Source organism: Puma concolor, chromosome C2, assembly GCF_028749965.1.
Source record: "Puma concolor isolate L17-30 chromosome C2, mPumCon1.1.hap2, whole genome shotgun sequence".
Classification (NCBI taxonomy): Eukaryota; Metazoa; Chordata; class Mammalia; order Carnivora; family Felidae; genus Puma; species Puma concolor.
The window spans coordinates 65,835,753-65,861,987 of record NC_141675.1 but is presented as its reverse complement, the minus strand read 5'-3'; the positions used below and the strand labels follow the sequence as shown (position 1 = coordinate 65,861,987).

The following is a 26,235-nucleotide window of genomic DNA, read 5'->3' as shown; positions in this document are numbered from 1 at the left end:
GTGCTCCCACCTCTGTGTTCCTGCAGTACTTGACTCAAACCACGCTGTGCAGTGGTGCGTGTACAGTATTATTTTTGTGTTTTGCTGCTCATAGTGTATTATTTTGAGAGGCCCTCTCTAAAAGGCAGGAAAGTCACATCTTTGTAATCTTACCATCCCTACCTGCCATCCCCCTCCACTGCCCTCTAGCATAATACATGCAATATGGTATCCATTCAGTATATTTTTGTTGGACTTGACCAAATTGCAGGTTAGTGTTTTTAATACATTACACCTTGAAGTTTATGAGGTTTTTATTTGTTATTGCTGAATACATGAAGGTGGCTTGTGAAATCAATATTACTGCTTTACAGTCACACACTATATGTAAGTAGGACTTTTGAACATAGAGAACAAGCTAAATTTAGTATTTTTCCAAAGTTAAGTATTTCCAATCCTTAAAACATTTTTAAAAAGCATTGTGCTAATGAAAACTGGTTAATAGCAATGGGATATTTTAAGTGTTTACAAAATCCCTTTAGTCACCAGCTTGTAAATGAATGTATGTATAATATGTATCCATATTTGGCATACTTTTGATTTAATGAGTAAATATTCTTTGAATGTAGTGGCTGATAAGGCATCAACAAAGACCCCAAAATCCTTTATCTAAAAACTGAAACAAAGACATGGGAGAACTAAGCTTATGTATTATGAATTTTAATATCAAGGGAGGAATGATGTTTTTTTAATCACCATACCTCCCAAACCACACTGTAAGTTCTTTTTATTTTTGCCTTTATATTCCAGAATCTAGCATAGTAATACAAAGTTAGTAAATACTGCTTAAATAAATAAGTGAAAGAATATATGAAACCAAACAAAAATCATACCTGAGAATGACAATAATATAATAGCCAACCACACTAGAAAATTATGTTTCATATTTTATACAGAGAAACTGAGCTCTAAAAAAATAGAATACATTATATCATCATTTCCTGGGGTGCCTGGGTGGCTCAGTCCGTTAAGCATCTGACTTTGGCTCAGGTCATGATCTCACAGTTTGTGGGTTCGAGCCCCGTGTCGGGCTTGTGCTGACAGCTCAGAGCCTGGAACCTGCTTTGGATTCTGCGTCTCCCTCTCTCTCTGCTCCTTCCCTGCTTGGGCTGTCTCTCTCTCTCTCTCTCTCTCAAAAATAAGTAAACATTAGAACAAAATTATCATTATTTCCTAAGGTTGTTACAATCTGCAACCTTAGCATTTCTAAGATAGATATTTCCAATAAAGAGTCTGACTTTAATTTTAGTTGGGGTAGATATAATTCTTGAGATAACCAGAATATTTCCCTATCCTCATCCCTTTCTTGCACACAATGCACAATGTCTAAATATCCATCTACTAAACATCATAACTGTGTGTCTGGTTTGAAGGGTTGAAAAACCTAAGAAAGTTCTAAATACTTTGAAACATTATTTTTGATTGGTGAAAGAATAGAGGAATTACTCACTCTATCCTAAGGAGAGAACACTTACAGAAAAAAAAAAAAGAAAGCATATGCTTATTGATTGGAAAAATAAAAATGAAACAATTACTTTATCATGCAGATTAATAATTTCCTCCCTTCTTCCTCAACATCACTTCAAGAAGTGATATAGGGGATGATGATGTTTCTGGAAAATAGGATTCATTACTAGAACATTGGACTTAAGTCCTGATGCTGCTTACTCTGTGATGTTAAGCAAATCACTTACCTTATTTGAGCCTTAGTTTTCACATCTATAAGGTTGCATAAAAAATAATGTTCATTCCACCACTTTCATAGTTGTATGAATTAAGTGAAAAATCCACACAGATGAAAGAGCTTCTATCAATGAAAATTCTACAATTTCCAGAATGTAGACAGTAGTACAACAGTAGTCCTAGTGACTGAACAAGGTGAAATAAGGGACATTGCTGTCTTCATTTTATCACTGAGTGACCTGGACAGAAAAGTACTAAAGCCCAAGCAGTAATTAATTCTGTAGTATGGCAGGGAGTTTGGCCTTCAGATAGCTTTAGTGTTGAGTTTCTTTACTTTGCTACAAGTTTCTTCACTTTGCCACAAATTCTAGCAGTTATGACAATCTATAACCTGACTAAAATGAAAGCTTAGCCTACAAAATCAGGAGGTGTTGTACTCAGCAAATAATGTGTAGGAAATGGGTCTTCTTTCAGAATGCCAAGAGCCCTCACAACAAAATTTAATTGGAGAAATGGCTCAGCTCCTATCAACCTATTTCAGGCCTTGAGAAGAACAAGACACATGGACTTGGAAAGGCTGAAAAGGATAAAATATTATAACAACAAAACTAGAAAAGCATAAAAGATATTTTTTAAGTTTATTTATTTTGAAAGAGAGAGATAGCATGCGCACATGTGTGCACACATGGGTGGCATAAGCAGGGGAAGGGCAGAGAGAGAGGCAGAGAGATCGCAAGCAGACTCCCCACTGTCAGTGCAGAGCCTGATGTGAGGCTTGATTTCCGTGAACTGTGAGATCATGACCTAAGCTGAAATCAAGGTTTAGGCATTTAACCGACTGAGTCACCCAGGCACCCCAAATAATAATTTTAAAAAACTAGTGATATGAACCTATTATGAAGTAGATGATATCAAATAATTTCTAAAATCAATGGATTTTCCTTTAATAGAAATAGGCCATCATATACAATAAACGGTATATATGTATACATATCAATATGTGTGTGTGTATATATACATATATATATATATACATTTACAAATTTGTAATGAGTTAGTAATGAATATTGCAAAAACTGAATGATTTATTTTACCAAAGGAAAAATAACTTTAGGCCAGTGAATCTAGAAGAGTTTAATTATGCTCTATGGGTTTTTTTCCCCATGAATAGAATTTCTTGCCAAAGACACATTTCTGTGATTTGATCATGATCACTTAATGAACTAATAATATATTTTAAGCATTCCTTGCTTTTTTTACACACACAAATTACTTTCTCATGGGAGCTTTTGCATTTTTCTCATAAGAGTACATTTTTAGAGCCTTATTTAAAGTGCCTTTTGTAACATGTTTAGCTTGTATTTATTTGCATTCTCATATAACTGGCAGCTCTTGGAACTAGAAGGAATCTTAGAGATCCTGGATCCAAATCATTATTCTACAGTTGAAGAAACTAAGAGTCAAGAATGATGGGGAACTTTCCCAAGGTCATATGAGCAGCCTATGATACAGCTGAGTCAGCTGAGTCAAGAATCTACACTCAAATGTCTTTGTTAGGACAGGCAGTTTGAGATAAACATAGAGGACTTTTATAAACACAATTTTTAAATTAGGTAAATAAATGTAAATAGATGTAATTTTCAATAAAAGTTCATTCAGGTTTATCTGGTATAAGATGGGTCCAGTACCAATTTTCTTAGGCATTTGTGACCTCCTGTTTCTAAGTTATTTTTAAAACATTATTATACAGTAATGAATGAAGAAAATTGAAAAACTCAAAGTAATAAAAAGAAAATAGAATTATTCATAGTTCTACATAAACAAAAATACATCTGAGGTTTGGGTGTATTTACCTCCAGTTGTTGTATTTAAGCTTTTTGCATTTTTTAAAACATAATTATTGTCAGAATACATATTTATTTATTATAAACTAAGCAGTTGTTTGTGGCAGTATCCTGCTTTTTAAAATTATTTAAAAAATTTTTAATGTTTATTTATTCTTTGAGAAAGAGAGAGAGAGCATGAGAGAGAGAAGGAGACACAGAATCCGAAGCAGGCTCCAGGCTTCGAGCTGTCAGCACAGAGCCCTAAGTGGGGCTTGAACTCACTAACCTTGAGATCATTACCTGAGCCGAAGTCAGACTTTTTTTTTTTTTTTTAAAGAAAAGATCACTATTTTTTTTTAAATTTTTTTTTTTAACGTTTTATTTATTTTTGAGACAGGGGAGCATGAACAGGGGAGGGTCAGAGAGAGGGAGACACAGAATCCGAAACAGGCTCCAGGCTCTGAGCTGTCAGCACAGAGCCCGATGCGGGGCTCGAACTCACGGACCGTGAGATCATGACCTGAACCGAAGTCAGCTGCTTAACCAACTGAGCCACCCAGGCGCCCCCTGAAGTCAGACGTTTAACTGACTGAGCCACCTAGGTGCCCCTAAATTATTGTAAAAGCTAAGTGCTCTATTTACATTTAGATACAGTATTTACTTGTTTTGATATGTAGCAAAAACTTATTTTTAAATATTTATTTTTATGCATATAATTTTTAAGTAATCTTTATTAAGGAATTTTTTTATATATAAGGATTCATATCATGGCATCATTTATAAAAGGATGCTGGATACTGCGTATTTACCTACCTTTTATAACATCTCTTCCATCTATGATCTACTCTCTCTTCATAATTTTTTGGAGGAAAAACAGGACACTGAAAATTATTTTACATCGCTTGACTCTTTGTAAGGTTAAACATTTTCCCATGTATCTCTTTAGTAGCTGTATTTTCTGCTTCATGAACATTGTTAAAATGTACTTATTTTTATCAATGGATTTTTATATTGATATATGTTAAAATAATACAAATTTAAACTATTTAAACAAATGCACCAAAAGTCTGCCATATCATTTTTTACTATGTATATCAAATTTTCATAACTGAGTAACAAACTTCAGGGGGAAAAACCCTAAAACAGTGCTAATGTAATATTAATACCTAATGATAAAGGGATCAATTCATTTAGAAGGTGTAATAATCCTAAATATATATGGACCCAACATCAGAGCACTCAAATATATTAAGCAAATACCAACAGATTTGAAGGGAGAAATAGACAATACAGTAATAGCAGCAATACCCCACTTTCAACAATGGATAGATCATCGAGACAGAAAATCAATAAGAAAACATTGGATTTGAACCATGCTTTAGACCAATGTCACTAACAGACATGTTAGTGTACAGAACATTCCATCCAACAACAGCAGAATACACATTCTTCTCAAGTGTACCTAGAACATTCTCCAGACCTAAGATTACACAGAATGCTAGCATATGCCTTTCTCCCCCGTCTGTCTGCTTTGAAGCCTTTGAAGTCTACTCTTTCTACACCTCTACTATAGCACTTAGCAAGTTTTCTTTAACTTTCCTGTTTACTATGTATTTTCTGTCCTATTATGTGCCATCCCCAACATGATACAACGTTCAATACTGAGTAAGTCATTGGTAAATATCTGCAGACTTTAGAAAATAAATGACATCTATGTCCAAAGATGATAAGGTAATTATAACATATTGTCATATTATATAAGTTTTCATATTATCAATTCCTTGATACGTAGTTTCATACATACAAGACATCTGGTCCTTGGATGCACACATGAAATGGAAGGAGCCATTTTATACCAAGAATTACGAAATCACTTTCTCAGGGATTATAGGAATATAAACCTTAAATATGGTACCCATACTTGTTTGATTCCATCTGAAAATCTGAAAAAAATGGAAAATGGAGAAAAGAGACTTAACCAGAACTCTCCCAAAAGATTGGCTTGTAAGCAGGTAAATATTCAATAGTCTTTCTGAAACAAGATTCCGAAATAAGAAAATCATTTTAAGGGCACCTGGGTGGCTCAGTTGGTTAAGCATCCAACCTCGGCTCAGGTCATGATCTCATGGTTTGTGAGTTCGAGTCCCGTGTCGGGCTCTGTGCTGACAGCTCAGGGCCTGGAGCCTGCCTCAGATTCTGTGTCTCCCTCTCTCTCTGCCCCTCCTCTGTTCACACTCTGTCTCTCTCTCTCAAAATAAATAAAGATTAAAAAAAAGAAAAAAAAAGAAAATCATTTTACTATTTTCAGATATATTGAAAATTACTTTAAAACAGGTTCCTTCAGGATGCAAATACTCAACAACATAACTCATTTCCATCTTTACTCAGAGGAAGGTCATTTAAATTAGCTTTGTGAGAAAGATAAGACTCTAATTAGCAGTTACAGAAGGTACTTACAAGCTTCGGGGCCCAATTACATGCTAAATTTTATAAAATACTGTCACTCTGAGGAAGTGCCATTAAGTACATATCCCAATAATAAGAGTAAGCCAACTAGGAGAAAGTAGGAGGCAGAATGCCAGGCAGAGGAAACAGCATGTAATGACATGCATAAAGACCCCAAGGCAGAAAGCTTTGTATATCTGATAGGAAAGAGCCCCAGCGGCTGCAGCATAGAAGACAGGTAGGGAGGCCTAGAGGTGAGTTACAGAGGTCGGCGGAGGCAGACCAGCCCAGGTTGATAGGTCTGGAAAGGAGTTTGGAATTTATTTGAAGATGATATTCAAATTCACAGCTTGGAACCCTGATTACCACCAGTTCACAACTTTCCATCAAATTCACCCCAGGTATGCCCAGTCACCTGCATAGGCCACACCTTTTCTGGTAGGTAGATCCACCAAGGACACCAAAATAACATTCAGTTACTGGGGAGCACAAGAGTTTTTAGAAAATAGAATGTGCCTGATTTTAAGCAATAACTACCTCTGGTCCAAGACCCCAACTTGTATCTCATTGCAGAGCATATCTCTGTACCTAACTTACATTCCCTAGACCACCACTGTCACCACTGAGTGCGTAAAATCAAAAAGAGCAGAGAACTTACTGCCCTGCCCCACTCCTTTACTTCCCAGGGTAGGCCAGGTATATTTGTTGAATGTATGAAGTAATGGATACAAGTAATGAAGATGTTTAAGTTTATCCCAAAGTGGTCTCATTTTTTAAAACCCTGAGATTTACAGACGAAGCACTGAGACTTATAGTGGTTTCTTTGTTCCTTCTTGGTTTCTATGTCTTAGTGTATTGCTTCAGGAAAGCTGTACTGCACTAGGAGGCAGGAGAAAGAAACGTCGGTTCCATCACTTACAAACCAGAGGACTATGAGCAAGCTGCTCTAGGCCTGGAGAGTTTCCTCTATAAAACTGAGCTTGTTACTACTGCTGAAAATGGAAGGATGAGTCAGATGTGGGGGGAGGGAGGGTTGTTGTGGTTTGTCATCGGCTCTAAGAACTATGATTTTATGAACACAATCAAAATCCAGGAAGAAAACATTAAAGTCTGAGAGGTAAAATTTTGAATTATTTTGCAGATTACCTGAAAGTAAATTATAGTAATTCAGTAGTCAGTTCGGTCCATATCTCTGGGATTATTTCTAATCACCCATAAAGATTTGGCTTCTAACCTTATACACATACATTCACCCACAAACATATATATCTCTTTCTGTTTAGAGCTATTTGCTTAACCAGTAGCTACAGAAAAAAAAAAAAAAAAAAAGATACAAAACCTTTATCTCAAACTCGAATGCTTGAAACACTATTGAAGTGTTCCCCTTATATAAATGTTTTTTTCCAACTTTGAACAAGAAACCAATTTTCTCCTAATAATCTCATTATCAGTCCCAAATTTATGACTTTTTCACTTCTTTGGATCAGATTAAATTTAAAAGACTATATTAAGATGTAAAATTGGGGGCGCCTGGGTGACGCAGTCGGTTAAGCGTCCGACTTCAGCCAGGTCACGATCTCGCGGTCCGTGAGTTCGAGCCCCGCGTCGGGCTCTGGGCTGATGGCTCGGAGCCTGGAGCCTGTTTCCGACTCTGTGTCTCCCTCTCTCTCTGCCCCTCCCCCGTTCATGCTCTGTCTCTCTCTGTCCCAAAAATAAATAAAAAACGTTGAAAAAAAATTAAGATGTAAAATTGTATGTACCAGATGTTTTAAGGATGTTTAAGTTTCAATAAGATTGGATAAAGTTGTGCTCCTACCAGCTCCTTCAACAGTTCTTCCCAAGGGTTTCCAGTTGAATTCTGCTGGTGAAGTTCTTTGCCCCATTCTATATACACCCTCTCCCACACTGGAAATCGGGATTCAAATGCTTTTTCTGTTACTATTGACCCACTGGAAGAATTTTTTCAGGTGGCATTTCCCCACTTATTCATTTATATTAGTATAGACTACTGGATTTTATTCATTTATTTACATTCCATTAATTATTTATTTTGATGCTAAAATTACCCAGCTATTGGGAGATCCTTCAGGCTGTCCCTTGTGTCCTTTTGACCAATTCCATAATTTTTGAGCACTTCCTTATCTTCCAGCACAACAGACTCATCTTCTATTTTACCTGCCCCAGCCTTGGAATCACCCTTTTCTCCAAAGAGCCAGCAGAGTCGTGGTTCTTTTCACTGGAGAATGAGATTTGGAAATCAAGACTTGGATGCTAGATATACTACTGGCTTGTCATTGAGCTACGGGAATTTATTATCCTTTTTCACCACGTATCCATTGCAAGTCTGGCTCGGGAAGACAGTGGATTTTTATTCCCTTTCTCAGTCTCTCCATTTTGAGTCAGAATGGCCCACGTACTTTGCACCCACACACAGACTCATCCCATTGAAACTATTCCCGGTTTCAGTTTGGGATCCTTCTGGAGGGAGGCCTTAGTCACAGGCGTGCAATACAGACCTGTGTCCTCCAGAGTCCGCTGTGCTTCGCCCAGCTCAGCCCCCGAGCTTTCTCAAACCTGAAGCGTCTGCAACACTTTGCAAGGACACCGAAGACAGGGCACGTCAGCGCTCCGACTTCCTCCCTACGCCGCCTCTGATTGGCTGCTGGGCGTATAAGAAACGGTGAATGAGCGGCTGACCCTTGCAGAAACTTGCTGGAGGTTAGCATATACCTTTCCTCCCTCGTCCATCCGCGGGCAAGCCGAGCCGGGGGAGGATGAGGTCGTCCTGTGTCCTGCTCACCGCCCTGGTGGCGCTGGCCGCCTATTACATCTACATCCCCCTGCCCAGCTCCGTGTCCGATCCCTGGAAGCTGATGCTGCTGGACGCGACTTTCCGGAGCGCACAGCAAGTGGTGAGATGCAGCCCAGCGCTGATTCTCTCTCCCTCTTAAGCAATATTTGGAGGGGGAAGCAAGATTTCCGGACCGCGTCCCACGAGAACGCATATTTTTCTAACGCATTTAGGCGATCGATTTTTAAGGTGGTTCAGTCAGGCTTTTTTTCAGGGTGTCGCATTTGCCTCCTTGCTAGCAGCGGGCTAGATCTGTGTCTTCTCTTCTGCGTTGGTGATCGAGAAGGTGAAGTTCTTGAATCGAATTTGACAACTGTTTAACCCTTCGTCTGTCCTAAGCGCCCCCCTTCCTTCTTGGTTTGCAACGTCAAAAAAACCACCTTACAGCATTTTAGAAGCCACCCTTCCCCCCATTTTCATTCTTCCGTAGGGGCCAGGAGAGAGTGAGCTAAATGTTTTAGGAAGGCTGGCGGGGGGCGGGGGGGGGGGGCAGTCTCTGATTCCTGGTAATGCAGCCACCTTAAAAGCAGAAGCCGGCACGGGCAGCCTCCCAACATCCTCGGACCGTGGAGCTCTCCGTTCCCGGGGGCTGCAGGCAGGGCTCGTCTAAGCACCTGAGTAACCGCAGGGATCTCCCGTTTCATGCGTGGGGCTTATCAGCTCAGCCCACGGAGGAGGCCAGGAGGCCTGGCAGCCTGGTTAGAGGAGAGGCGGTGGAGGGGGGCGGCAGCATGATGCACTTTTCTGCCTGCCCTGCGGCATTTATTTTATGTCCTCGGCTGTCAAGGAGACAATCTTTACCGAGCCAGGATACTCCTGCTTTTACCCTGGTGGGTGACATTTCTGTGTCTTGTATCATGGGGATGCATCTCTTCCCCCATGGACAGTAAAATAGAACTGGAGTTTATTCTATAGTAAGAGGCATTCGTTTTAGTGGCAGAGAATCTGAAATCTGAACTCCAATCCGCAAAGCTGGGCCTTATTATTCTAACCCTCCTCAATCGCAGGTTATTTTTGTAAGCTCCTTTTTTTTCAGGAGTGACTAAACAAAGAGAAAAAAAAAATCGTGATTTTTCCTAGAGGGCTGATGTTCCTTTTCCCCTGTCTGTTCTGTGTGTAGGATCACAGAGTCTCTGAGGCTTTGTCCTATCAAAAAGCCCCTTAAGTAGGGTATGGTAGCACCTTCCTACTAGGGATTTGTTTTTCTTAAATCCAGCCATGTTTTCAATCCCAAAGTCCCCTGTTGTCCCTTAGGGATGGTCTATGAAGTCACAGACCCCCTCCTTCCCTCCTGCTTACTGACATGGTGAAAGAGTGACCATCCCCTTCTCTAACGTTTGTTTCAAGAAAGGCAATCTTCTTGTAGCAAGCCCTACGGTCCCTCTCTTCCTTCAGAAATTCTGTAATTTGGGAGTGATATCCTTTTAAGGTTTTGGGGTACAATGGCATTTACCCTGGATGGGTTATAATGGCCTTCAACAATAAGAATAATGACTAATAAGAATAAGAAAAACATGAAAAATGGCTATATTGCCTGCAGAGATAGTTGGTTTTCAGGTCATCAAAGAAGTCTTCCTCATCATATGGAATTTGGGAAAAGCCAGGTTTGGAGAAAAGCCTTTCTTCCCTAACTATAGGCTGTCAACCCATCAAGGGCAAGGCCTTTGGGCCCTATGGTCCTCTAGCTAGAATGTGCCCTCAGCTGGTGTTTGGGAGTGATAATGAGTGTAAAGCCAGGTCACAAGATAAATGAGGTAACCAAGTATCCTCACCTGACACTGTGGCTTGGGAGTCAGTTTGCACAGAAGTGGCTCTCCTCACTTTTCTTCTAAATTGTGAAATATTAGAAAGATTATTCAGACCACACGGAAGCACATTCTACCCAATAAAGCATTTTACCAATGTCACTCCACATCATCCTGAGGACAAGGCAATGTGACTTAACACATTGTGAGTAAGAGCAGGACAGGTAGAGTCCTGCCTCCCTGAGTCCCGTTCCAGCCAGCAGGCTACTTGCTGGCAGCGAGGCCAGGCAATTACTAACCTTACTAGTCCTCAGTTTTCCCTGTAAAATGGGGTTAATATCTACCTTACAAGGTTGCTGTGAGGTTTAGTAATGCATTCAAATGCCTGGACCTTGTAGTTATTCTTCTAAGAGTTGTTCCAAAGGTCCACTATGGATTATGAAGATCTGTTGGATTGCCCAACTTTGTTCAAATGGTAAAACAAATGTAAACTGGACATGACTTATTGAAATGTGGAGAGCTACCACTAGATTGCATGGCATGAAGTTTGTTACCCAGACAATTTTAGTCAGAGCTGACTTGCTCAATTACAAAAGTAACTGAAGCTACTTCAGAAGTGAAGCTTGGCCTCTTGGCCTACTTCGTAACACCATAGGCTCGCGCCCAGCATCAAGAAATACGAATGCTGCTTTTATTCTGTGTCATTGGCAAACACTGCACCCTTTCATGCCAATTCTTCCCTCCTTTACCCTGTGCAGGTGAGTCAGATTATTGAGATTATGTTCATTGTGCTTTTTTTCCTGGGGGGTCCTCCAATATTACCTAAGAAGAAGGTACTGGAGATCTTTCTCTAAAGTCCTCTCAAACACAGATGCTGCATTAGCATCACCTAGGGAGCTTTAAAAATCCTGATGCTTGGGGGCACCTGGGTGGCTCAGTCGGTTAAGCTTCCGACTTCAGCTCAGGTCATGATCTCCTGGTTTGTGAGTTTGAGCCCCACGCCCTGCGTTGAGCTTTGGGCTGACAGCTTGAAGCCTGCTTCAGATTCTGTCTCCCTCTCTCTCTGACCCTCCCCCCGCCCCACCACTTGCCTGCTCACTCATGTGCTCTCTCTCTCTCTCTCAAGAATAAACATTAAAATTTGTTTTTAAAAATCCTGATGCTTAAGTCCTATCCTATGCCTATACCAGATTTACTCGGAGGTAAATTCCAGGCATCAGTCTTAAAAGCTCCCCAGGTGATTTCAATATGCAGTAAAATTTGAGAACAATGCTCTTTAAGGTAAATAAAATGCATTACAGATGTAGGCAATATGTATTCCTTAAACTGAACACATGTTGCTGGGGATGGGCGCTTTTACATTAGCATGGATTAGCTTATCAGATTAGTTGGTTGACACTTTGGCTGTAAGAATCTAAAGGGGATAAAATACTAGCTAGGCAAATTTCAGGGTTATAGCAAAGCCTTCATAAGATGTGAGCAGAACAGCACACAAAAAAGGTCTGGGAAAGGCAGAGGAGAGAGAGGTGTAGATGAAGATTGGTCAGCCAGAGACTAGAGGGACAAAAGTAGGGAGTTGGGCAGGTTCTGGAGGCTGATCTCAGAATGCTGTGCAAGGAAAGATTTTTTTAAAATAGTAATCCCAACACAGGTGAAGATCCTGAGAAGTTCACACTGCTGAGTTTGGCAATATTCATTGAAAGCAGTAGAAGCGTGTTTATTCTTTGACCCAACAATCCCTCAGTAATAATTTATTTTTTATATTTTATTTCTTTATTTAAAGAGAGGGGAAGTCTGCGCACACGGGAGTACATGGGGGATTGACAGAGAGAGAGGGCGAGAGACCAAATCCCAAGCAGCCTTCATGCTGTCAGCGCAGCTGGACTTGGGGCTCAATCTCATGAACTGGGAGATTATGACCTGAGCCAAGGTCAAGAGTTGGATGTTCAACCAACTGAGCCACCCGGTGGGTGCCCCAGTATGAATTTAAGTACTCAGTGATATAGGCAAGGCTATAGCTGTGGAGATGGAAACATTTTACAGAGTCAAGACCCTTGCTCAACTAGTCAAAAAGTACTGCTGTTTTATGAGAAATATGGGGGAACATTCAGCAACCTAGGTTTCTTTCTTCCTTTTTTTTGCAGCATTATTTAAAAGAATGAAAGCAAGTAATATTAGAGATTACACACTTATGGTACACATAATTTGGAATACTATACATTCAAAACCCTTAGGTTATAAAATAATGTTTAATGACTTACAGAAGATTTGTACTGTATGTTAAGTGGGAAAACGCAACAAAACAGCATATATGCATGCCATTATCCCGCTTAAAATATTTATATCCCAAAAACTATAGTTATGTATATCTATTTGTCTATCTATACTTAGAGAAAAAGTAGAAGGATCTAATTTAAAATGTAATTTTTTTCTAGGCCATAGGTTATAGCTTCAATTTTCATATCTGTATATTCTAGTTTTTCTACAATGAACATGTAGTAATAAACGATTTAAAAAAAATTTTGTAGATTTCCTACTTCTAAAGTGGAATTGATGTGTACACAATGCCAATGTGGTTAATATTTTAGTAATTGTTCTATAAGAACATCAGATTTCTTGACAAGAAGCGTCCTGGATCCCCTGACAGAGCTGTCACATTGCCATGCTTCATGCTCAATTAGATGTGACACAGATCAAAAGACCACTATGTGAGGTGTTAGGGAGATGCCAAAATGACCTAAAAGAACCTACAGCCTGGTGGAATGGAGAAGACATGTTACTATACAGGTATTAAAAAGGTAAGAGCTGATAGGCATTACTGAAGAGGCACAGTTCCAGAAGCTCATAGGAGGGAGGGGTTATACGCTGTTTAGAGGAGGGGCCAAAGGCAATAAGGAATCTTAAGGGAGTACAGAGCAGGGGCGTGGCTTGGCTTACCTTGATCATCTCCCAGCTTACTAGTTCTGTATATCTTTTTGATGACATAATGTAAAAGATTGTTGAAATTGGCATATTTGCTGAATGTTCCCCCTATTTCTTTTTTTTTTCTTTTTTTTTTTTTTTTATTTATTTTTGGGACAGAGAGAGAGCATGAACGGGGAAGGGGCAGAGAGAGAGGGAGACACAGAATAGGAAGCAGGCTCCAGGCTCTGAGCCATCAGCCCAGAGCCCGACGCGGGGCTCGAACTCACGGACCGCAAGATCGTGACCTGGCTGAAGTCGGACGCTTAACCGACTGCGCCACCCAGGCGCCCCTGTTCCCCCTATTTCTTATGGATGTCAGTGCTTTCGAACAAGTTGAGCAAGGTTTTTCATCTTGTAAAATGCCCCCAAACATCAAAATGCAACATGTCTCCTCCTGGATGTTCTGTGCATGATGCATGTGCCTTCAGGCTGTGTGAGGGTGGTTTAAATGACAGCTGCACTGTCACGCCGTGAAGAACTCCAACTTGTTAACCTTTTTCATAACCATTCATGAACTGGGACTTTTACTAATGGCTGGTAAATTTAATGTGAGAACATTGTAAATATTTAAGTTTTGTCTGCCATTTTCTAGACTTGTTGTGATACATATTTATTCATGTAAATTAGAGATTTCACCAAGCTCAATAGTTTTTAGTTGACTTGATGGAATTTTTGTAAACACATGGCAGCAGAAAGGCTCTAAATAGCTTTAGGGGCAATATTTAATCGATATTAATCCTGACAGGTGAGCAATCTGAGTCGGGCTACATAGGCGACACCTTCTGATGGATCCAATCAAACATTAAGGTCAGATTGACTCAGCTACCAGGTTTGTTAGATAATGCCTAATTTACAGTTTTCCTTGTTATTTTTCTGAGAACCCTACAAATATAGCCCTGAGCACAGGAATGTTATTGTATTTTAGTGGGACCTTCTGTTTCTAACATGTGGCTTGAGCTTGATCTAAAGACATTTTTGTGAGGTGTGGAAGTGCAGTAACCGTTCTTAACCAGTATTTTTTTTTTTTTTAATGTTTGTTTTTGAGAGAGAGAGAGAGTGCGTGAGCAGGGGAGGTGCAGAGAGAGGGGGACAGAGGATGGAAGAGGGTTCGGGTTCCACGCGCTAACAGCAGGGAGCCTGATCTGGGGCTCAAACTCCTGAACCTTGGGATTACAACATGAACCAAAGTCAGACACTCAACTGACTGAGCCACCCAGGCTCCCCTTAACCAGTCTGTTAATACACAATTACATCTTTTAAAATAATGAGTATATATTATTGCCAAATGAACTGATGTGGGAAATGTGTATTACTTATTTTCTCCATTTTATGTTTATAAAGAATTAAGAAATGTAATTGAATTTCCAAGTGGCAAACCCAGCTATATTCTAACTAATTTGTGTCATATTATGAAATTTTCACAATCTACCTTTCAGTATTCCAAAATAAACTTAAAATACTACCATTTGGAAGTCATCACTCATATAAGAAAAATTGACCAAACACCAACTGGCAAAACAAAAATGAAAGACACATGCCTGATCTTGAGGAGTTTCCAGGGGGTGAAGGGGAGATAAGCCTATGGACAGTTACAGAGTAGCACTTGAATGACAGACTTCTGACAGAGGCTTTATGGGTTGCTGCAAGAGCCTTAGAAAGGACCTGTAATATGCACCCGGTCATCGGGCATTGAGGATTGTTACCCTTTCACACGGGCATCTAATCTGAGTCATCAAGGTTAAGTGTTTACAGTAAAAATATACAGTAACCTCTATTAAGCATATAGTGAGCATTCACCCTGTGCCAGATACTGTGCTATGTGCTTGGCATGCAATTCATTTAGTCCATGCTAGGATTCTTTGAGGTGGGTGTTCTTATTTTCCTTATCTTACAAAGGAGGAAACTGAAATGCAAAGAAAAATTGCTCAAGCTGACACAATTTATGAGCGGTAGAATCACGATTCCGCTCCTGCCTGTCTCACTCTGAACTCTAGAATTTAACCATTGTACGAGCTTGCCTTTCTACAGGACCTTAGTGAAGGAGGTGGGGTAGGAGAACAGGAGGGAGAAAGAAGGGGCATTCCAGTCAGAAGGGACATTCCGGTGGAAGAGGATGATAGAGCCAAGGAACTAAAAGTTGCTTAGACCTCAGAGTGGTAAGGCTGGAAGGAAGCACAGGCCACATAATGAAGGGCTCTGTGGGCCAAGCAAGGAGCCACTGAAAGGTTTTTCACAGGGAAACCCCATAATCAAGCCCGTGTTCTAGAACAGTCTTTTCTCAGTAGCAGTGTAGAGACACTGGAGTTTGAGGAAGCAGGCGAAGGAGACAGTCCACTTAGAAAGCAATCCAGGTGAGAGGTGGGAGCCTGAACTAATAAAGCCAGGCTGGCTGGCAGTGCAGCTGAACCAGATTTGCTGATGAAGGGATTGTATGGGGTAAAGGAGAGAAAGGAGCCAAAGGTAGCTCCTGGCACAGACTCTAGAGAACTTGGGTGAATGGTGGTGATGATCCTGATTTAGGGGAAGGAGCAGATCTGAAAGTGAAGATAATAGATGTTGGACCTTGTTTTGAGGTGTCCATGGGACTAGTCCAAGGACAGCTTTTCACGAATAGCTTACAGCAACAAGACCAGAGCCCAGGAGGGAGAGAGAGCTGGGCTGGAGATACACATTTGGGAGCGGTTGGTGAATGGGTGGTAGTGGAACTAGTGGGAAAGGATGTGCATAGGGTGAGAGTAAGATTGTGTGATCCTTCTGGGGACACCCGAAGGGAACACCAGTGACAACATAGGAAGAGGAAGCCAGCCCTAAGAGAAATGAGATCCTGACGAACATAATTTTTCATTATTTTACATTTATATAGCAGCCTAGATTTTTTTATTTTTAAATTTTTTTAATGTTGATTTATTTTTGAGAGCAAGAGAATGGGGTGCGGGTGGGCAGAGAGAGATGGAGACAGAGAATCTGAGGCAGGCTCCGGGCTCTGAGCTGTCAGCACAGAACCCGACACAGGGCTTGAACCCACGATCCGCAAGATCATGACCTGAGCTGAAGTCGGATGCTTAACTGGCCGAGCCACCCAGGTGCCCCAGCAGTCTAGATTTTATAAAGGTTCCACCTATCTCATTTTTGCCCTCAAAATCTATATTTTAAGTTTTGTTTTGTTTTTTTTCTAAAGTAGGGTCTATGCCCAGTATGGGGTTTGAACTCACAGCCCCAAGATCAAGAGTCACATGTTCTACCCACTGAACCAGCACAGGTGCCTCACCCCTCATTTCATTTTTATAATAAGTAACTGGCTGGCATGAATTACTTCCACTTATCAAGTGAGGAAACTGAGGCTCAGAAAGGGTCAGTGACATCCCCAAGAGCACATGATTAGTTCAACAGAGACTGGAGTCACATGTCCTGGGCTCCTATTTTGACACTCTCACAGCTGAGCCAGGCTGACCTGAAAACAAAGTCCTCTGTGATGGATTTCTCCTTTTTGCCTCTGGTTCTGTCTCTGTGACCAACACCTACCTGTGGGAATGCTCGTGATAACTTGATGCTAGTTGACTGTATCCTGACCTTTTTTTGAACTCCCACAGTTAAATTAATCTACAGTAGTGTCTCCCAATCTTGTTCTCATGCCCTAGACTTGATTATATTTGTAGAAGTATTCCAGAGGAAACTGGGGGGAATAAGGAGGAAATCGGTCTGTATGGGCTTGAATGCTAGAACTCAAAAGATTTATGTAAGAAATTTAAAAATTATTCTCAAGCAGAATATGAACTCTGATAAATTTTGAATGGCTATGAAAAATGGTTTTGCGTTTTTACTTCTATGAAACACTTAAATATCAATGTTGCATGGCCCATGGTCCACCTGTAATCCATTTGTGTCACACCTGTTGGGAAACTCTCCTCTCTGCAGTTTGTAGCTATTTAAATACAAGTTTACTATTATTGCTATTAAACACAGATAGTCCCCAAGTTACATATATCTAGGTAATCCTATAACTTATTGTCAAAACCAGGACATTTTTGAGAGTGCTAGAGGCTGCTATTAATAATCATGCTTGGACAACGGTTTTGAACCAGAATTATTCCCAGACAAATCTGGACAGATGCTCCGTCTACATTTATTTGGCTTGTCAACATTCAGCATAATCAAGTCAAAGTTGTAGAATGATTCCTGGACTCCCTGTTCTGCTCAAATCTGACTGTTAACCCTCCAGTGGATCTCACCACCCCCCCCCCATCCCTTCCCTCACCCCTGGCCTCCTGTCCCCTGCAATAGTCGCAGAATAAAAGTACTACATTCCTTAATGGGCACATAGAGCCTGCCACAGCCTGTCCCACACTGCTGAATCCAGTCTCCCTGTTCCCATGACAGTCTGCATGTTTGTATCTGACAACTTTCTTCCTGTTACTTCTGCCTCTCATGCCCTCCCACATGCAGACTTTGGCTAACATTCCACTCATCTTTCAACACCTACTCAGAAATTGTCTCTTTTAGAAACTTTACCTTTTCCCCCAGTCTGCCTTAATCTCTCTTGGTGATTAAGATTCCTTTACACTCTGCTAGCATTTGTGTGTGTGTGTGTGTGGCCCCTGTATGTTTCTTTCCTTAGGTTGCTGTCTCTTTATGTACAAGCTCCCCCCCATATTCTAGGCTTTCTCAGCTATCATAGACACAATTTCCTTCCTATCTGTTTTAGCGTTTGTTTGTGGTTGGAAGATCATTCATTATAGAAAAACAGGAATTCTTGGTTCTGCTTTCTTTCAGTCTTCTGTGACATCATTTGTCCGAAAGGGCAGACTTAATGCTTTTATGTGCCTATGACCCTGAACTTACCCCAGAACAGGTTTTTGTTGCCCTTTGCAACATTTTTTTTTCTTTTTTGCAAGCCTCACTGTTTTCTGGGTTTCTAACTTCCTCATGCTATTTTTGCAGATTTATGCTTGTTTTTGAATTTGTAATGAATTTATCTGCTTGTTTCTAACAACTCTTTAGGCCGTCTCCTTAAAAGATCACTGGTGGATTCCCACATTCATTTGATATCGTTCTACCTTTCCGTTTTCCTCTTGAATGGATAATTGATAAATATTTCATGAAAAATTGATTTCACTGACCGTCTTCTGCACTGCCTGTCCCATAATATCATCCCTGCCCTGGGACTCAAATTACCTTTGCTTTGTTCTGAAGTCTGCTTTTCTAAAATGCAGGATGTTTATCTCATTATTCCTAGTTTATGCCTCAGTTCTAATGCCTCGTTCTGTCCCAGGGTTACAGTTCCTTTCATTTCATGGCATTGTTCTTCCCTCTTAGTGAGGAGCAAGTCCACAGTAGCAATAATCCCTGCTTCCTTGACTTTCTTAGTAAGGCAAATCAATTCTGCTTGTAGAAAATGATCTGCTTTTAATAGAAAAGATTACTGTCAGATATGTGTATAATAATGGATCTGTTTGGGGCACCTGGATGGCTCAGTCGGTTGAGCCTCCAACTCTTAATTTTGGCTCAAGTCATGATCTCATAGTTCATGGGTTTGAGCCCCATGTCACGCTCTGTGCTGAGAGTGCTGAGCTTGCTTGGGATTCTCTCTCTCCCTTTCTCTCAGTTCCTCCTCCCCTCTAACAAACAAACAAACAAATATTAAAAAAAATAATGGATCTATTTACTGAGTTATAAATACAACCAATAGCAAAGTTAAATAACTGATGGGGGAGGCTGGCTGTGAACGGGTCTGAGGAGGCTCCATAGCCCTTTCAACTATATTCCACAGCTTCCTATTATGATTGTTCAGTTTTCTCCCCTTCAATCCCCTGCACTCTGAAATGTTTTGTATTCGTTGTATGATCCACATTACGAAAGCATCACACAGGGATGTATCATGTATTTACAAATTTTAGTCCTGGAGGATTTTATGTATTAGGCATTTACAATTTTAGTCCTGGGGATGCCTGGCTGGCTCAGTCAGAGGAGCGTGTGACTCTCGACCTCAAGGTTGTGAGTTCAAGCCCAATGTTGGGTATAGAGTTTGCTTAAGAATAACATCATAGATAAAGAAAGAATGAATGAATGAATAAAATTTAGTCCTGGAGGATTTAACCTGAAGAAGTTCCATGGTTAAATAAACTGGGGAATGATGAGTTAAATAGAGTTAACTTGGATTTCTTTTTTAATTGTAAGACATTTCAGAATCCCTGCCATACTAACATGTGTTTTGAATCTTAATGAGAAAATATATAGTGAGTCCCAAACTTAACTATAGATCCTTCCTTCTTTACAAAAAACTTCATGATACTGATGGTGTGTTTACCAAATTTGGGGGAAATTTTTCATAGTGCTTAAGTGCTTAAGTGATTTGAGAATCAGGGAGATCTGTGTTCAAATCCATACTCTGAGCTCTACTGGCTGTGTGACCTATTTAACATATTTAACCTAGGAGTTTGTTTCTTGATCATGTAAATGGTCATGATACTTAACCCATAATGATGTTATGAAGATTGCCTTAGGTTATATGTATAAAGTTTTATTGTTTGTCATCATTATCACACATAAGTTAATATGTAAAGGACTTGCAACAGTACCTAACATAAGAAATCTATGTAGTCCAGATCTGATTTTGACAGTTGTCTACAGTTGTCTACAGTATACTCCAGCAGTAACATGCTCTTTTGTATTCTTTTGTTTTTACCGTTATTCTTGTCAATCTGTTGCTGTTCTTACTAGCAGACTGGCTCTATACAGGTATAGCTCTTTTTAACTTGAACTTCTGTTGGCTTTGGCTATTGGATTTAAATCCTGGCATTAGCACTAACTAGTTTTGAAATGAGTTGGGCAAGTTACTTGAACTCAGTTTTCTTATCTATAAAAGTGGGATAATGATAGTGCTTCCCTCAAAGCTTGATATGGACTAGATGTGACTACATATATAAAATTCTTGGCACAGTGCTTGGTATAAAGCTAGAACTAAAAACTTCTTCTTATGGTTAAAGTATTGGAGTTCATGGCCTTAGTTTGCTGGTGTTCTACCTGAGTAGATCTATGAATCCTCATCATCATAGCTAACTCCTACATTTTACATACATAATAACTCAATCTTTATAACAATCCTGTAAGATAAGTACTATTATTCCTATATTGTAAATGAAGCAACTGAGGCACAGAGGGGTTAAATATCTTGCCCAACTCACACACCCAGAGCCAAACCTCTAATTCAGGGACTCTGGCTTTAGAGTTAGTGCTCTGAAAGCCAAAGAAATTGAATGTCTCTTAGGCCTCCACTGTCTTATAGCAAAGATCTCCACTGGAGTTTGTCAAGGTATCAATTTATTTTAGAATATGATGTCACCTGGAAAGAGTTCCTTAGACTTCAGGTACCTAAGGTACAGTTAGTGACATGACATTTTGTTGTATAAATTAAAGTCCTTTATTTGAATTCTGTCCCAATGGTGGACCATCTTGCCATGCTGTGAAATGGTGAAGTACTTGCAAGTAGGGCTGATATTTTTCTCAACAGAGGGCTTTGGATTTGCTCAAATGATTGCCATCTGTTGGGCCTAGAGATCTGGCCTATACCTATGGAAAAGATGACTTTGACTTCTGAAGTTATTAAAGGCAGGTATCTTCAGCTGACCACCATAACAGAAGAAATTCACAATGGCTTCTATCATTCATTAACAACCATATATTGGGCACTTATAGCAATTCACAAAAAAACAGCACTTGGCCTTCCTAGTGCTACAATCACATACCAAAAATATGTGGCAAGTAATCATATAAAAGAAAATGTGAATATTGAGAAATTTTTTGGCATGTCAAAGGTGATTGAAATCCCGTGAAGACATGGAATCCTCTAAGGAAACGACGTTGGATGAGAAGAGAGTAGTTTTAGATCTGAGAAGATGTGGTACCAACAAAGGGGACAGAGCAGTCAGGGAACAAAGAGAAATACGGAGGGTGGGGGGAGGTGGGGGGAAGTAGAGTCAAAGAAACCAGCAGAGAGCAGTACCAGGAAAGGGTAGTCAAATGTGTTGAATTTCCCTAAGAGATGGAGGGACGTGAGGATGGAATGGAGTTCATCAACCCTGCATCCTGGTGGACTCTTCAAAGTATCAGCCACAAAATCTACTCCCAAGCAACTGTGGAGTTTACATTTCAGGGTCTCAACCTGTAGCCTGTTTTTTAGAATGATTTCAAGGGTGTCTGCCAAAACTAATGTTTTGATTGGTGATGCTCATCGTATTGAGCTATCATTTCTGACAGGAAGTAGCCAAAATAAATTTTACAGCTTGTGATTAAAACCTGAGATGGAGGTTACTAATGGATATTACTGAGGTACTAAATCTCTCTCTATATATACATATATATGCATATATACATATGCATATATACATATATATGCATATGCATATATATGTGTATATATGTGTATGTGTGTATATATACACATACCTATATATAGTATATTTTATTATATATATAGTATATTATATATACACTTATATATATTTATATATATATAAAGAGAGAGGGAGACAGAGTCAGAAGCAGTCTCCAGTCTCCAGTCCCTGAGCTGTCAGCACAGAGCCTGACACAGGGCTCAGACTCACAAACCGCATGATCATGAACTGAGCCAAAGTCAGACACCCAACTGACTGCGTGCAGGTGCCCCATTTAGTACATTTTAAAATGTGTATTTAAAACATTTTTAATTTTTTAATGTTTATTTTTTTGAGAGAGACAGTGAGTAGGGGAGGGGCAGAGAGAGAGAGGGAGGCTCAGAACCCTAAGCAGGCTCTAGGCTCTGAGCTGTCAGTACAGAGCCCGATGCAAAGCTTGAACTTGTGAACTGTGAGATCATGACCTGAGCCAAAGTTGGATGCTTAACCAACTGAGCCATCCAGGCGCCCTGTATTAAAAAATACTTTAAAAGGGGGGAAAAGTAAAATGGTTAATTTCCCCAAATAACTAATTTTAAATTTATGTTGGTTAATTTATCTATGTGGAAACATATCTTAAAATTTGGACTTTTATAGGCTAAGTAGCTTTTTCTTTTTTTTTTAATTTTTATTATTTTATATATTTTATATATTTTATATACTATATATATATTTTATATATATATATTTATATATATTATATATAAATAAAATATATATATATTATATATTTATATATATTTTTAATTTACACCCAAGTTAGTTAGCATGTAGTGCAACAATGATTTCAGGAATAGATTCCTTAATGCCCCTTACCCATTTAGCCCATCCCGCCTCCCACAACCCCTCCAGTAACCCTCTGTTTGTTCTCTATATTTAAGAGTCTCTTATGTTTTGTCCCCCCCCCCCGTTTTTATATTTTTGCTTCCCTTCCCTTGTGTTCATCTGTTCTGTGTCTTAAAGTCCTCATATGAGTGAACAAAGTAGCTTTTTCTATCTGCTTCACAATGAGGTTCACATCAGACGAATATTCAACTTTCTCCTTGTAGATTGAAGCCTATTAATTCTGTGGTTAACAGTATACCATGTAAATGCATACACTATACTTTTGTCAAGAACAGTGGGCCAGTATTTTATAGGACACACCATATGCTGTATTTGAGCCTTAGTTAGCAGCTCTTACTGCTAGCTAGCTTACCTTAGAAGCTCTTACTGATCCAAACCAATAACTTGATAGTTCCATTTCCTCACCTAGCAAATCCAAATTGGCATAATTCTGCAAATTAAATGAAGACATTTTGGATGAAAACAGAAACATTGTTATTGGTCATGTCTACAGAAGGAAGCTGAGTGGTGTGATTTTCAGTTACTCTAAAAACAACAAGATTTCCCTACTCCATAAAAGCATATTTGGGGGCAAATCCTAGAACGTTAACTGCTTCAAAAGTTGGACTTTCATTTGGGTGTTGTCAGTGGTTAAATGTCTTTATGCCATTCCCCCTGCCACCCACTTATGAGTCTGAAAGCAAGCATATGAAGAACAACACCAGACAGAGGGAAGTAAGGGCATTGCAGGGAAAGAGCAGGTGCACAGTTCTGAGGTGAGATAGCATGGCACCTACAGGGGGTTCCTTCTATGGAGTCTCTGTAAGGTATATATAAGAAGTTTGATGGAGATATTTATGTAACTTCTATAATTTATGTAGAACTACTTAATTTAATATTTATGTAATTTATGTAGAACTAGGCCCAGTCTTGTGTTAAGATATATTCCACTGTTTTAATTATGCTAACTCCAGGTCAGCTAATAGAATTATGAAAACATATAACAAAAGTGTGAGTTTTCAAGAATAAGTATGGCTTAGTGAGAAAAGCTTCAAACTACTTACTAAAAATATTCTCTGTGACAAACCTGTAGAATAGCTTTTAAATTTGGGCAGCCAAATATATAATTTGATTGAAAAATTGTTACTGTTATGTGGATTTAGTAGTTTTTTGTTTTTCCATCTTAAACAAAAACTTCTTTAAGTCAGTCTTCCTTGTTGTGTCCCCAGTGCACTGCTTCAGAAAAGTCATTCTTTGTTTAAAGTTTAAAACACTGCAGTTGTTGACAGCTATGGTGCCTTACTTGAGACAAAAGCTTCTTGCACGCACATCAAAGGGGGTGGGTCTACGCTTAGGGACCTCTTGCTTGAACCACCCAGTCTAGTTGCTGTCCTTCACTATTTCCCTGTCCTGCTCCACCCTGTTCTTTCCCTCCACAGAACATATGCTATTGGGAATTGTCTTTTATTTATGTATTTATTTATTTTTAAAAATTTACATCCAAATTAGCATATAGTGCAACAATGATTTCAGGAGTAGATTCCTTAGTGCCCCTTACCCATTTAGCCCATGCCCCCCTCCCACGACCCCTCCAGTAACTCTGTTCTCCATATTTAAGAGGCTCTTATGTTTTGTCCCCCTCCCTGTTTTTATATTATTTTTGCTTCCCTTCCCTTATGTTCATCTGTTTTGTATCTTAAAGTCCTCATATGAGTGAAGTCATATGATATTTGTCTTTCTCTGACTAATTTCACTTAGCATAATACCCTCCAGTTCCATCCACATAGTTGCAAATGGCAAGATTTCATTCTTTTTTTTTTTATTTCATTCTTTTTTTACATTTATTTATTTTTTTGAGAGACATAGAGAAACAGAGCACAAGTTGGGGAGGGGCAGAGAGAGAAGGAGACACAGAATCCGAAGCAGGCTCCAGGCTCCGAGCTGTCAGCACAGAGCCTGATGCAGGGCTCGAACTCCTGAACCGTGAGGTCATGACCTGAGCCGAAGTTGGACGCTTAACCGACTGAGCTACCCAGGCGCCCCCTAAAAAATTTTTTTACATGTATTTATTTTTGAGAGACAGAGCACAAGTGGGAGAGGGGCAGAGAAAGAATGAGACACAGAATCTGAAGCAGGCTCCAGGCTCTGAGCTGTCAGCATGGAGGCTGATGCTGGAGCTTGAACCCACAAACCATGAGATCATGACCTGAGCTGAAGTCAGACACTCAATGTATTGAGCCACCCAGGTGCCCCAAGATTTCATTCTTTTTGATTGCTGAGTAATAGTCTATTGTATGTATATGTACCACATCCATTCATCTGTCAATGGATGGGAATTGTCTGTTTAATTCCTTCCTTTTTAAAAAATTTTTTTTTTAATTTTTTTTTCAACGTTTATTTATTTTTGGGACAGAGAGAGACAGAGCATGAATGGGGGAGGGGCAGAGAGAGAGGGAGACACAGAATCGGAAACAGGCTCCAGGCTCTGAGCCATCAGCCCAGAGCCTGATGCGGGGCTCGAACTCACAGACCGCGAGATCGTGACCTGGCGGATGCTTAACCGACTGCGCCACCCAGGCGCCCCTCCTTTTTAAAAATTTTTAAGTTTATTTATTTTGAGAGAGAGAGAGAGAGAGAGAAAGCATGAGCAGAAGAGGGTCAGAGAGAGAGGAGAGAGCAAGAATCCTAAGCAAGCTTCTACTGCCAGCATGCAGCTCGGTATGAGTCTCAAACTCACAGACCATGAGATCATGACCTGAGCTGAAGGCAGATGCTTAACCAACTGAGCCACCCAAGCACCCTGTTTAATTACTCCTAAGTAATTTGTCTTCCTAAGTAATTGTGTCTTCCTGGCCAGCTGGAAGCTCTGGGAGGGGAGGGAGCATGTCTGTGGGTGTCATCACCATGCACCCAACTCGTAAAAGTACCTGGCACGAAGTAAACACTCACATATTTGTTGAGCAAATCCATGATAGCTTTTACTGTAAAGAGGTGTGGTAACTATGTCCTGACAGGAAGTTTTCCCCATATACCCCACTTCTCAAATAAGGCATCGTCAGTAGGATCAGCACCAAAATGTGCTTGCTTTTCTCCCAGATTCCTGTTCCTCTCCATGAAGAGCCCAAGTAGAAAAATGATAGGGGGCAGGTAAGCTGCCTGCTCTTTTCAGAAAGCATGAAGTTGGGGCGCCTGGGTGGCTCAGTCAGTTAAGCGTCCGACTTTGGCTCAGGTCATGATCTCACGGTCCGTGAGTTCGAGCCCCGCCTTGGGCTCTGTGCTGACAGCTCAGAGACTGGAGCCTGCTTTGGATTCTGTGTCTCCCTCTCTCTCTGCCCCTCCCCTGTTCATGCTCTCTCTCTGTCTCAAAAATAAATAAACGTTAAAAAAAAATTTAAAAAAAAGCATGAACTTAAAAGCAACAATGAAGA

At 40.0% G+C, this 26,235-nt stretch overlaps 2 protein-coding genes across 2 annotated transcripts in view; one reads left to right on the top strand and one right to left on the bottom strand.

Annotated features, from left to right (window-relative positions):
* ECT2 (epithelial cell transforming 2) overlaps positions 1-26,235 on the bottom strand; it is a 114,734-nt gene that overhangs the window by 81,126 nt on the left and 7,373 nt on the right. Inside the window, exon 3 of the mRNA XM_086674727.1 lies at positions 23,181-23,258. The gene's annotated coding sequence lies outside the window, so the exon portion shown is untranslated. The remainder of the gene's footprint in view (positions 1-23,180; positions 23,259-26,235) is intronic.
* NCEH1 (neutral cholesterol ester hydrolase 1) overlaps positions 8,599-26,235 on the top strand; it is a 61,255-nt gene continuing 43,618 nt past the window's right edge. Inside the window, exon 1 of the mRNA XM_025913862.2 lies at positions 8,599-8,905. Within this exon, the coding sequence (XP_025769647.1) occupies positions 8,768-8,905 (138 nt within the window). The 5' untranslated portion in view covers positions 8,599-8,767. The remainder of the gene's footprint in view (positions 8,906-26,235) is intronic.